Source organism: Egretta garzetta, unplaced genomic scaffold, assembly GCF_000687185.1.
Source record: "Egretta garzetta isolate BGI_Z169 unplaced genomic scaffold, ASM68718v1 scaffold293, whole genome shotgun sequence".
Lineage (NCBI taxonomy): Eukaryota > Metazoa > Chordata > Aves > Pelecaniformes > Ardeidae > Egretta > Egretta garzetta.
Window position 1 is genome coordinate 2512798 of NW_009259318.1, and position 13397 is coordinate 2526194.

A 13397-nucleotide genomic window follows, 5' to 3' on the forward strand; every position below is an offset into this window, starting at 1 on the left:
ACCGATGCCCAGCCCGTCCCGAGCCGCAAGCAGTCCCCGAGCCGCGAGCAGTCCCCGAGCCCCGAGCAGTCTCCCCGCGACCGACCGACCGAACTAACCGCCCCCCCCCAAGCATGACGTTATATGGGATGGAATAGCTCTTTGGTCCGTTTGGGTTAGCTGTGCTAGCTGTGCTGTACTCCCAGCTTGTTATGCACCGTGGCGAGCAGGAGAAGCTCAAAAAGTCCTTGAGTAGTCTGAGCACTACTTGGCAACAGCTGAAAACATCAGTGTGTTATCAACATTATTCTGGTACTAAATCCAAAACACAGCACTATGCTAGCTACTGTGAAGAAAATTAACTCTATCCCAGCCGAAACCAGGACACCTTAGAACAATCTACAACAGATAGATTCACAAGGCTCCATTTCAGCCAAAACAATCCTTTGGTGAACATCTGCTTGGTTTTTCCATGTGCTCCATTACATGAGCTCTTTCTGATGTCCAGAGAATTCCTGCCAAAATGAAATACTGACACAGCATGTAGAGACGCAGATCCTGTTCCTACTATTCACTACAAGCAACAGACATACTACTCATAACTTTAGAAAAGCAGAGATAACACCAGAATCTGTTGACATGCACGTGCAGTGCTAAATTTCAAGATCCTCCTTACAGGCATAAAAGCACACAACCTGGCACCTACAGAAGTGCAAGAAAACTGACAGCTTTTACATCTCCTCTTCAGGAAGGGGAAAAAAAAAAACGAACCCATAAATAAATAAATAAATAAAATTAGGCACTTCAGTATTCCAGTACACACTTACTGAATCGCAAACTGACATAGCTCTTAAAATCTTAAGTTGCATAACAATGTGTTTCTACTACTAAGTGTCTAAAGAAGAAACAAAGCAAAACTGACTTACAAATAATTATTTATTTCATTGAAGTATCTTGCCTATCAGTTGCTATGACCATTCTAAAGTCTAAAATACTTGAGTTACTTTCTTAAATTAAAAAAAGTGTATCAAGTTGCCCCCACTAACATCTCTGAAGTCAATAACAACACATTCACAGTTAGATTTAGCCACTGTATTAAAAAATAGCTATATTAATGTTATTATATTAATGTTCAATAAATGTAATTACTCAAGAACAGCATAACTGTTCCATTTTTTCCTCAAAAAAGTTTATGAATCCAAAGAGCAAAACCCCCTGGAAAGTGACTTACAATAACAAACCAAGAAAATATCATGAGTTTTCTGGCCAGCCATAATTAATACAGTCAGCCTCTTTGAACCTCTTCTGGGAACCAGGCAGATTAGTGATAAGGCACTAGAATATTCCAGAATTCATTTTAAAGTTCTTAAAAACTTAAATATTTGGTTTTAGTTCTGAACTGTACTTAAGTCTGAGGCTTAAACATAAGACATAGTACTCCGTTAGTGTTCTTAGAGAGATACCATTTTTCCAAATAACACCTTTTTATTCCCAAAGTGTTTTGTTTTGCTTTTTTTTTTGTTTTTAATAGATTTCCCTTTTTCAACTTTACAAATACATTTACTGAATCCAAGCTAAGAAAACACTGATGTTTCAGTAGTTCCCTCACATTTCTCCAAAGCCCAGACACTGAGCATACAGCTGTGATTCTTTTCAGTACTTCCCCATATTAAGGCTGAAAGGAAAAAAGGAAATCCATCACATTATATAAGGATGCTAAGTGAGAAGGACTACTTGTTTCTACCGCAGTTAAACAATCAGAAGTAATAGACCCAATACAACAGGCAGTTCTTCGGACTTTGCCAACAGTAGTAGCAAAGACAACTAAGTAACAGGACTGCACCAATGCATGTTATTTTTCTTTCACTACTTGCTCATTCCTTTACACTCATAATGTATACTTTCTCACAGGTCTTCAGGCCTTTCTATTTCCATGTTTATACAGCACCTGGTATGATGGGTTCTAATTCAAACTTGCAACCGTGAGAGATAACAAATAAACACATTTCTTCTTGCTTTTACCATTTAGAATAAACCCAGTGTTTTCTATCAGATGACACTGCTAGAGAAGCCTAACAGAGAGAGGTACATGCTCTGTGGTAATTCATAGAATCATAGAATGTTTTGCGTTGGAAGGGACCTTTAGAGGTCATCTAGTCCAACCCCACCTGCAGTGAGCAGGGACACTGCTAACTACAACAGGTTGCTCAGAGCCCTGTCCAACCTGTCCATGAATGTTTCCAGGGATGGGGCCCCCACCACCTCTCTGGGCAACCCGATCCAGTGTTTCACCACCTTCACTGTAAAGAATTTCTTCCTTATATCCAGTATAAACCTACCCTGTTTTAGTTTAAAACCATTACCTCTTGTCCTGGCACAGCTGTCCCTACCAAAAAGATTTTCCCCATCTTTTCTATAGGCTCCCTTTAAGTATTGAAAGGCTGCAATCAGGTCTCCCCACAGCCTTCCCTTCTCCAGGCTGAACAACCCAACTCTCAGCCTGTCCTGGTGGAAGTGGAAAAATATCATATAATATTTCTGCTGTAGAAATTCTTATTTTTCTCCCTTTCTGAACCAGCAACCATAATTAATAAACATTTTCTGATTTGAAGTACTGCATAGAAAAGACTATTTGCACATATCAATAAACATTTTATCACACTGTAAGTCGACTGAAAAAAGTGGAATCAACATTCCAAAAGGCAATAAGAAGCCTAAAGCAAGTTTCAAGGGCAAAATTGCTCACTGTAATCAACACTGAGGCCTTAGAAATAATTTCCAATTTCTTCTTGCACACTGAGAAATACTGCATTAGGCTTCAGTGTTTCACCAAATCTTAGGTATATATAATGGTACCCCACTCCAAATTTATCAAAATCATCTCAATAGCACCATAATACATTTGAATTTCTAACATTTTCAGCAAACCTTACTGACTGACAAATTTCTAGGGTAAGACAAGAACAATTTTATATATAAATAACATTGGACAGAAAATTCAGTTATTTCTCTTATGAAAAACATTAACTTACAAGTCAATGCCTAACAAGCATTTTGATTGATCCTATTAAAATCTTGCCTCTTGCAATAAGTTAATTTATTCACAGCAACATCTGCATGAAAAAGTCACATAAAGATCTTACAGTAGTAAAATATTCTGAATGCAAGGGATTTTCTTTTCCTTTTGAAATACTTAAAATACCTCAGTATAACCTACCCTAAGACTTCTGTGTCACTTACAAATCATACAAAAAAACTTGTGTTACTTACAAATAATTTAAATTCTACACACCTTATTAGATTTAAATTAGACTTCATAGAATCATAGAATCCTAAGTTGCAAGGGACCTCAAGGATCATCTAGTCCAACCTTTCTAGGTAAGAGCACAGTCTAGACAAGATGGCCCAGCACCCTGACCAGATGAGTCTTAAAAGTGGCCAATGTGGTGGAGTCAACCACTTCCCTGGGGAGATTATTCCAATGGTTGACTGTTCTCATTGTGAAAAATTTCCCTCTCATGTCCAATCAGAATCTCCCCAAGAGCAACTTGTGTCCATTCCCTCTTGTCCTCTCTATGTGACTCCTCATAAAAAGGGAGTCTCCATCTTCCTTATAGCTACCCCTAAGGTACTGGTACATGGTGATGAGATCCCCTCTAAGCCTCCTTTTCTCTAGGCTGAACAAACCCAGTTCTTTCAGCCTGTCCTCATATGGCAGGCTTCCCAGTCCTTTGATCATCTTGGTGGCCCTTCTCTGGACCCCTTCCAGCCTGTCCACATCTTTTTTGTATAGCAGGGACCAGAACTGTACACAGTATTCCAAGTGTGGCCTGACATACACTGAGTAGAGTGGGATAATGACTACTTTATCTCTGCTGGTGATGCCCTTTTGGATGCAACCCAGCATCCTATTGGCCTTCTTAGCTGCAGCAGCACTGCTCACTCATATTGAGCTTGTTGCCCATTAGGACCCCCAGGTCCCTTTCCACAGAGCTGCTCTCCAGCCAGGTGGATCCCAGTCTATGCTGCACACCTGGATTATGTTTTCCCAGGTATAAGACCTTACACTTGTCAGTGTTGAACTTCATAAGGTTCCTGTTAGCTCACTCTTCCAGCCTATCCAGGTCTTCCTGCAGGGTGGCTCTCCTTTCAAGAGTGTCTACTTCCCCACTCAATTTGGTGTCATCTGTGAATTTCAACAGGCTACGCTTGATCCCAATATCAGATCACTTATGAAGATATTGAATAACGTTGAGCCCAATATCAATCCCTGGAAGACTTAATGAGAAAGACATCCCACAGCCATAATGGATTTAATTTAGTTAAAAACACTCAAATATGCTAATGAATTTAAGCAGTAAATAACTTATTTTTTTAATAACAAGTCAAAATGACAAGATGAATAATAAAGTTATTTGGGAAAATCTAGTTTCCTTATTCCTTTATTTCAATGACAAATAAAACTATTTTGTAATGGATGAAAGCCAGTAGTGCCATAAATAAGAACATTTGAAGAACATGGTTTATGGAGACCTCATATTGAGACAAATCCCAGTCTTATTTTTAAAACTATAATTAGTTGGCATAATTTACTCAGCACAATAATATAAAAATGGGCAGAAATCTTTAATTCCTGTCCAAAGAATAAAAAGTAGGCTGGTTTTTTTTTCCCCTAATGCCACTGAAGTGATGTTTCTTTTTGTGAAAGCAGTGAAGTCTAGACTAAATTCCCACAAGAAAATCAATTGCCAATCAGTAACATCTCCTTCATCTTTTAGTTCTACTGATCTGCACAGTTATCCACTATCAATGAGTTTGTATTAATTTCTTAAAATCCAGACAGGCACCAGGCATTTACATACATTAGTAAAAGTATATAAAGGATATGTAATGTATTTCCTAACTTTAAAAACTGCTAAAAAAAGTAAAAAAGATCATTCCCTCCCCTCTCCCAAAGCAACAAAAAGCCTTTATCACAGTCAAAGAAACCTAATGGAGGAAGGAACATGAATTCAAGTCCTATTTAAGTTCACCTTAAAAACTCAAGTTCAACTTTTATATGTTTTCCCATTAATTGCAACAGACCTTCCATACTCAAAAGTAAGAATATTCTTGCAGCGAAAAAGCTCCATTTCTCCTTCCCATGAGATGCCAATCAGCCTTTCAGCTGGATAAAATGTACTTCATTCATTGCTCAAGAAAGCTTGAGAAGTGCAGCTTCCCAAAATAATTAGTCAGGAACATTCTTATGCTAGGTTTTCACTGCTGCCCATTCTTTATTGTGTCTATACATCCTTCTGGGTACTAATATTTACAGTGAATACAGAAGGACAGCAATACATTATTAAGAATTTTTATAGTGATTTTATCAATACCTGTAGGAAATGCTGCCCAAGCAATAGCAGGGGATGTAGTCTGCTTTTCACCATTTCCACACTCATAACTCTCTGCTGCCTAGAAACATGAAAAAATATTGTTAAGTATTTTACAAAATCTTATAAATACCTATAAAAATAGTAGAAAATAGTTAAATTTCAAAATTAAGTAATCCAAATAACCTACCTCAAATCCTCCAAAGTCATCATCATCCATCTTCCAACTGGTACTAGAATATAGCAGAAATATTGATTCAAAATTAATACAAACCCACTAAATCCATTATATCCCCTTTAGTCATTAAATAGCAATACATACTTTGAAAAACCAAAGGTATGGTGTTAGTTTTAAAGGACAGACTTGGGTAGACCAAGTCACTGTGATCAAATCCTGAAAGTCCATCAGTATGAAGTAATACAATGCTCTACACTGAAGGAAAATGGGTATATTTCATTGGCCAGTCTCATAAGAGAAGTGTGCTGATTTTATGATCATTTAGGAGTCAAAAGACAAAATGACTCATGTATTTGTACTTCAGTTACACAACAGATGGGTAGAGACCTTCACTTGGACACAACTGCTACCTAGTTCATCCATGTACTCTTCATAACCACACCACCTTCTCATTTAGAAATTAATATTCAGTTCAAGTACTCATCTCCACAGGTTACCTGGTCTTCCTGCTTTACAAGTTCTACAAAAGATCAAGGGACCTAAATAAGAACTTTTTCACACTGATGATGCAAGGGCTAAAACAGCAAGATGTCTCTTAAGAAGCACTTTCTTACTGATCAATATAGATGAAAAAATTGAGTGTTTTACAATGGAATTTGAATATCTTCAAGGGAAAAGATAAGCACTGCCATTCAATATTATCAAGGATCTTTTGAAGGCAAGAACGTAGAAAAAGCTTTTCCAGATAGGAAAACAGAAAGATGGTATTTTAAAAGCCATACCTTTGCTCTTAAGTATAACAGTCAAGTGCTCAGTACCTCAACTGAAAACAGCAGATAATCCAGTCTGGACATTAAAAAAAAAAAAAGTCCAGGAAGTAGGATTTCTGACCATCAGATTCCAAAATCTAGAATTTTCTTCATTAGTAATGACGACAATCCAGATAAATGCAATCACTATCTACTGTGTACTTCATAGTTTTGTGTTTATGATTTAAAGTAGAAAAATATTTTCCATTGTTAAGTTGCTTTTCCAAATCAGCACAGTGATTAAATCCAAAAAAATTTCCTGCTTTTCCCATCTCTTCTCAGCTGTCTGGCAACATCAGCACAAACTGCAACTTAGAAAAAGACTGTGGTGAATTTCTGGAAATTTTTCTGCTACCACAGAGGTCCTTCCCTAGGTTTCATGGAGGGGCTGATTCAGATTTTACAAACTGATCAGCATTTTTGAGTTGTAGCCCTGAATTCTGTGGCATTTTGATATATTTATAGTTAAATTGCAGTTCCTTTTGCAAAAATGCAGGATAAGTTACTCAGTTAATGAAAGTAACTCAAGATCTATATGGCTGTTCAAGAAAGGGTATTATTCATATGTAAAAAAAAAATATATCATTTTGATATGTGAATGAAGGATGATCCAAAAAATCTTTAGGGTCTTTAAAGAATGTCAAATGTTTGTAAATTTAACTGACTTGGTTTAAAATAGACTCTAGGCTGGCAAAACTTTTATTACTGTAAAAACACACACTCAGAAGAATTCAAAGGGTTTGAAAGAAATCTCCAAATTAAAGTATTAGAATGTCAGAAGGGGACATTTTCAGTTTACATCCACTGCTGAAAATCACTACCAAGAAAACTTCAATTCAAACACACATCTTCCAGTTTAACAAATTCATTTCCAAGTTCTTATTGATGAACTTAGTTTGAATCACCACTATCACAGTGCAAGCAGAAATATTTGGTTAAATTAAAGAAGAGAGTTGTCCAAAATTCACATGTGGTAGAAGAACTAAATATCTTTTTAGGGACTGCAAGGGGTTTTGTTGGTTTTGTGTTGGTTTATTTTTTAGGAGAGAAAGAAGGTACTTAGGTATTTTTCCCATCAGTGTTACCCTTAACCAGTCAAACATTCATGCATTCCACTGACATTCAGAGCTTTAATATATAACTCAAAAAATAACATGTGCACACACAAATGATAGCAATGGAAGTTGTATAGATAGAAGACTACTACTGAAGCAGACAGCAATACACAAACAACTGAGAATGTCAATGTATTCACACTACCTTCTATTAAATGCCATCCAAAACCAGATCTGGTGATTTATATAGGTAATGCAAAATGCAACATTCAAGTAGCAATCAGAGCAGTGAGTTGGAGAAAGAGAGGCTTTAGAAAGGCAAATATGTATTTTATCTATACACTATATATCACATCAACAGGTTCTACAGACTCTACCCAAAGTTACTTTAAAGGACCACAGCAGTTTTTCTCCCTGAAGAGTAAGAGACATTATTCCCATCATCTCAGAAATGGTTATGTCTCAACTGGAGAAAGTACATTCCATATTCAGCACTATGTTTTAAAAAGACAAACTGGAACAAATTCAGAGGAGTGCAATAGGAATTAAATCAATTTTGGAAAGGCATGCTAAAATAGAGAGGGTTTTTTTTAAAAAAAAGATTTTAAAAGGCTAACAAAAATATCCTTAAAATATGAAAAATCATGTTCCAAGAAGTGATTAACTACTTTTATTTATCATCAAATGCAGCACTGACATAAGGCAGTAAAGTACAGAAGCCTCTGTAAGCAAAACGTGTTAAATACTAGCGAGGATTTCCAGGAAGGCAACATAAACCCCTACAAGAAAATTTATAAGAACCTCTGTATACATAAAACAGAAGTAACTTTTGATAGAGAAAAAGGATGTAGGGCAGAAGAAAAAATGGAGAACAACATGTTATTGAATCCATCATCTTTGTTATTACATTTCATATACAGTTTTCATAAGTCTGGTAATGATCACAAGACTATTTTGACCTAAGATTACCTTACTCCATAAATTTTAACACAGATATTTCATGGCTGTAACAGCATGATTGATCTATGAATTATTCCACACATCATTTAAATGGAATAAAAAAGAAACAGACCCCAAGCAAGTCTCAGTAGTATCAATGGTGCTTTCACACCTAACTGCTAATCCTCCAATTTCCAGTTCTTTGGCAATCCCACACGAATTCTAGGCTAAGTGATTCTCAACCAGCTAGGAAAGACCGTTTGCTATTTGTGTATGTATAACATATATTCATACAGGTACACACACCACTGTTTTCAAAGACAAAGCTAAATTTCTACTCCACTAACAAGAAATCCCAATTTGTTTACATGCTTTGTTTGATGTAGGAAAAAAAAAAAAATCAGAATGAAACTGGCAAACTTTGCATGTATCACAAGTAAGCAGACAGCAAATTAGGGTAGAAAGCATGGATTAAGTCCTGAGGGACACTGACATAGGGCACTTGAAAAACTCAAAGGCTGAGGTGTTCTCTTCAGCCAAAGAGCATTTGGGCAACAGCTCTTACTAGATGTCTTTCCAAAAAGATGTTTCTTTCTGCATAAAAAGAAAGGGGTGCTTTCTACAACGAGGAGGGAACAGGGCCACACCAATGTTTTAAGAACTGTTTAGAAGAAAAAAAATAAAGTCAATTTTTAGTTAGAAGTCTTTCATAGCCCTCAAAAGTACACATGCATTTAGCTCTTAAAAAATGTTTTAATAATTCAATATAAGCTTAACTGATAACAACACTGAAAATATGGCCAAACACACAATTTCTCAATTCTACCCCTTATTCTGGTGATGGAAATGCATTTCTGGCATAAACAAACAGCAGAACTAGCCTAACACCTCACACAGAACTGCAATAGTTTTGGGAGCAGCTTTTTTAAATCAATCATCTATTCCAAAATAGGTAATCAGACTTTTCTTTCCTCACAGACTAGGAACTTTATTTGTGGCACCGGAATAGGAAAGAATACATTAAGTGCTGACAGTCTGCAGAAGGATTTAAAAAATAACACAAGAAGTTGAAACAACCCACACAGTCTTACCATGACTACATGTGGTCTCTTAAAATGTCCCTGATACTGGAATTAAGTAACTGTAAAATTGGGCAACAAGAAGTCAACCTCAAAAATACAGATGCATAGAAATTATGGTTGGAAAAGACACAGTAGGTCATCCAGCCCAGCTCACTTTCAAAACATTACAGTTCTCAAGACAGTTATGTCCATGAGAAGCTCTCCAGTCACACTCCTGTGAAAAGTAGGACACTTTTCGTGGATCATGAATATGTAAGCCACTGCGTTTCCAGTAGATTTCATCAAAAAGTTTGTATTCATCAAATCATACAATAATTTAGACCAGAATTCAGACCAGCAGGTCATACATTGCAAGCTCCTGCTCAAAGCAGGGTCAACATTGCATTCAGACCAGGTTGCTCAAGACTTCCTTCTCTATGACTGTAACAATGCATGATGAATATATTCAAACACAGACATCTGTGCATATCTGAAATGCTTGCAGTTACCAAAGCCTGGCTATCAGACTAACATAAGTCATGAGAACTTTGTGAAATGCACTTACCTAGCGGACATACCAAAATCATAGGTTTATATACAGGAAGATCAGGAGCCATTCACAAGGAATAAGACAGAAAAATGTAAGCTGGAAAAAAAAGCCTGTCTTCCCCATTCCAGTTGTTAGGAGGAGAAGGAATGTTGTAATCCCGCCAAAAATCCTGGTATTCTTCATATCCAAAAGGCAAAAGTGGTAGAGAGACCAAACAGTGAATTAAGAGGGGTTCTTCATTCACTTAAAAGTCTACCTCTGGTTAGTAAGAACTCAAATTAATCAATTCCTGATCTATTACTTGGTAAATGAAATATAAATTTGCCTCAGTAATAAATACAACTAATTTTGCCAGGTACATTCAATTGGACAATATATTACCTGGCTTGTAATTTTGAGTAAGCAGCTAACTTACTAGTAGAATTTCGTACATTTTAAAGGAACAACTTACAGAGAATACTGCTGTTTGTTTTGTCAGAATAGTATGTGTGGGGTTGGCTGAGGGTGGGGCTGCTGCATTTGTATTTCTGGCAAACACTGTCGGTGGTTAACCCCTACATATGACAACATGTATATATGTAATGTTTATGCTTGCTAAACAACTCATTCAATGTGTTCAATCTAGGACAGGCTTATTAGCTGTTTCTCCACTGGACATAACACAGAACACATTACTTGAAGAATAAGTCTTTGGCCAAACCTGCAGGAGATTAACTAGGAGATTAAAAAAAAACAAAAAACCACAACAATAAAATAAAATTTAAAAGTAGTCATATATACTGGCAATACCTTCGCAATAAAGAGCAGAACAGATGATAAATTTCTGTATCACAAAGTTCTAACGAGCTCACATGCACTTTTCCTCATGGCTCTTCTGCCAAAACTCCAAGCACCTCTTAGCTATTTTAAAACAGGAACAAACTTTCTTCTTTTTCCCCAGCTAATACAGACTTTTCTCCTGATCTACACCAATTATAGCTGCAGGTTAAGCACATGGCATCATAACAACTTATAGTAGCTACTAAGTCATTAATTAGAAATTTTTTATTACAAAATACACATATCCCAAAGGATACATAGCCCAAGAAAGACAAGAATATGAATGTACAGCATAATGGAAACAAAAATAAATTTAGTGCATCTGTAAAATTTTCTTAAAAAAAAAAAAAAAAGAGAAAAAAAAAAAAAAAAAAAAAAAAAAAAAAACCCCCCCCAAAAAACAAATTATATTAATTTTTTAAAAAAAAAAAAAAAAAAAAAAAAAAAAAGAGAAAAAAAAAAAGAAAAAACAAAAAGAAACCCCCCCCAAAAAACAACTTACATTTCTCACCTCACTCCTCCTTGAAATCTCAGCACTAAAAGTTTAATAACACTTAGAACATAAACAGATGAATACTTTTCATTTATTTTGGCCAATAATTCAGTGGCATGAAAACAATATAAACATTACCAAAGACCACTGTCAAAACAAAACTTAAACAATAGCTACTGGCAGATATTTTTTTTTCTTTTAGATTGAGGAATTCTAAATTCCCTTCCTAGCAGTAAGGCTAAATTCTCCTAGCATGTCGGTCAGGTATCAATTTCTAAAAATGGTAACTGTAATGAGGTACCGAGATGTAGGTGATTTTTCATTTTTTTCTTCAAAAAGAATGAAATGATGCAGTAATTCTTAATCCTTCAGATCAATGGAGAGTTCAGTCTTTTTAGTGTTTTATTTTTGTAACTTCCAATTCTGTAATTTGCCTCATAGCAATACCTTGTTTGTAATGAAAAGCTTCTGCAGACCTTTCTTCCTTATTAAAGCAGCTGACTATACAGTAAAATTGAATGGAAAAATTTCCTGCAAAGATAGTATGATCCATGTGGTTAATGTTCACATAGTGGTTTGTTATTTAATGAAGAGAGTTCACAGTCTTGTTACAGAGTATTCTATATCTGTTTTAACAGGAAAGCTCTTAACAGCGCCTAAATTCTGCATTAAATTTCCAGTATTTATCATCTGTATCTAACAAGGGAAACATACAACTGAGCAGGGGCTAACAACACAAGACTGTGAAGACATGAGATCAGAGGGAAACTCAGAACTACCTTTCAATTTGGAAAATTAGACTGCACTAGTAATTATAATAAACATGATTTAAAAAAAAAAATAAAAAAAATCGAACCAACTTTGAAGTAACAAAATTAACACAAGGCTTCCATAAGAAATTAAGAGTTTGTGCCAAAAAGGTAATAACTTAGTTATATAAGAACAAATTAGGCTAATTATTTCCTCAGAGATACGGAGAATCCTTCAACTATTACTAAATATGCTACTTCAAGTGCTCATTAATGAATCTTGGATAAGCTATAATTTTTTAATGAGATGACTATAAGACTTCTGGCTAGAATCAAAGGTAAACAGTAGGAAGACCTTTTAAGAAGAAATAGAAATACAAGTTTTTTATCATTTCAGAGATTGAAATGCCAAAAGAAACTTGGAAATTCACTTAAGCTTTCTACTTTTAGAAATGGGGGAGGGGGGGAGGCAGTTTATGGTTCTCAATTTTTCATTTGGATTGTTTTGGTTGTTTGTGTTTTTTTAAGTCATTTTTAACCACAATATAAGGCAAATACGTCTTCAAAATTTTAAGAACAAGGAAAAAATTAACTACTTTGGAAAGCATCATTTAGTATTATTCAAACCAATGAACAGTTGCCAAACGCATATATCCACAAGTCTCTACATTAAGAGATGCAAACTTTGATTTCATGCTACATTAGAAAAAGAAAGCCTACAATTTTTTATTTTCTTGAGCATCTAAATCCCCTGTAGGTATACAAACTTCCACATGTTGTATACTGTAAATGCCAGTTGTTAAAGAAGGGAGTTACATAAGGGGACTGAAAACCTGTAATATCTAAGATGCAAGGCTGAGACTGAAACAAAAGTATTTTGCTTCTTATAGAATCACAGAATCATAGAATCGTTTAGGTTGGAAAAGACCTTTAAGATCACCAAATCCAACCATTAACCTAACACTGCCAAGTCCACCACTAAACCATGCCCCTAAGCACCACATCTACATGTCTTCTAAATACCTCCAGGCATGGGGACTCAACCACTTCCCTGGGCAGCCCATTCCAGAGCCTGACAACCCTTTCATTGAAAAAGTTTTTCCTAGTGTCTAGCCTAAACCTGCCCTGGCGCAACTTCAAACCATTTCCCCTCGTCCTATTGTCCATTACCAGGGAGAAGAGGCAGACCCCCACCTTGCTACAATCTCCTTTCAGGGAGTTGTAGAGGGCAATAAAGTCTACCCTCAGCCTCCTCTTCTCCAGGCTAAACAACCCCAGCTCACTCAGCCGTTCCTCGTATGACTTATGCTCCAGACCCCTCACCAGCTTTGTGGCTCTCCTCTGGACATGTTCCAGCAACGCAACGTCTTTCTTGTAGTGAGGGGCCCAAAAC

At 36.1% G+C, this 13397-nt stretch overlaps 1 protein-coding gene across 1 annotated transcript in view; it reads right to left on the minus strand.

Annotated features, from left to right (window-relative positions):
• The window catches only part of CCDC91 (coiled-coil domain containing 91), a 162982-nt gene that overhangs the window by 126204 nt on the left and 23381 nt on the right, over positions 1-13397 (minus strand). Inside the window, exons 2-3 of the mRNA XM_009636535.2 lie at positions 5542-5584; positions 5355-5433 (exon numbers count right to left, since the gene is read on the minus strand). Coding sequence (XP_009634830.1) covers positions 5355-5433; positions 5542-5571 — 109 coding nt within the window. The 5' untranslated portion in view covers positions 5572-5584. The remainder of the gene's footprint in view (positions 1-5354; positions 5434-5541; positions 5585-13397) is intronic.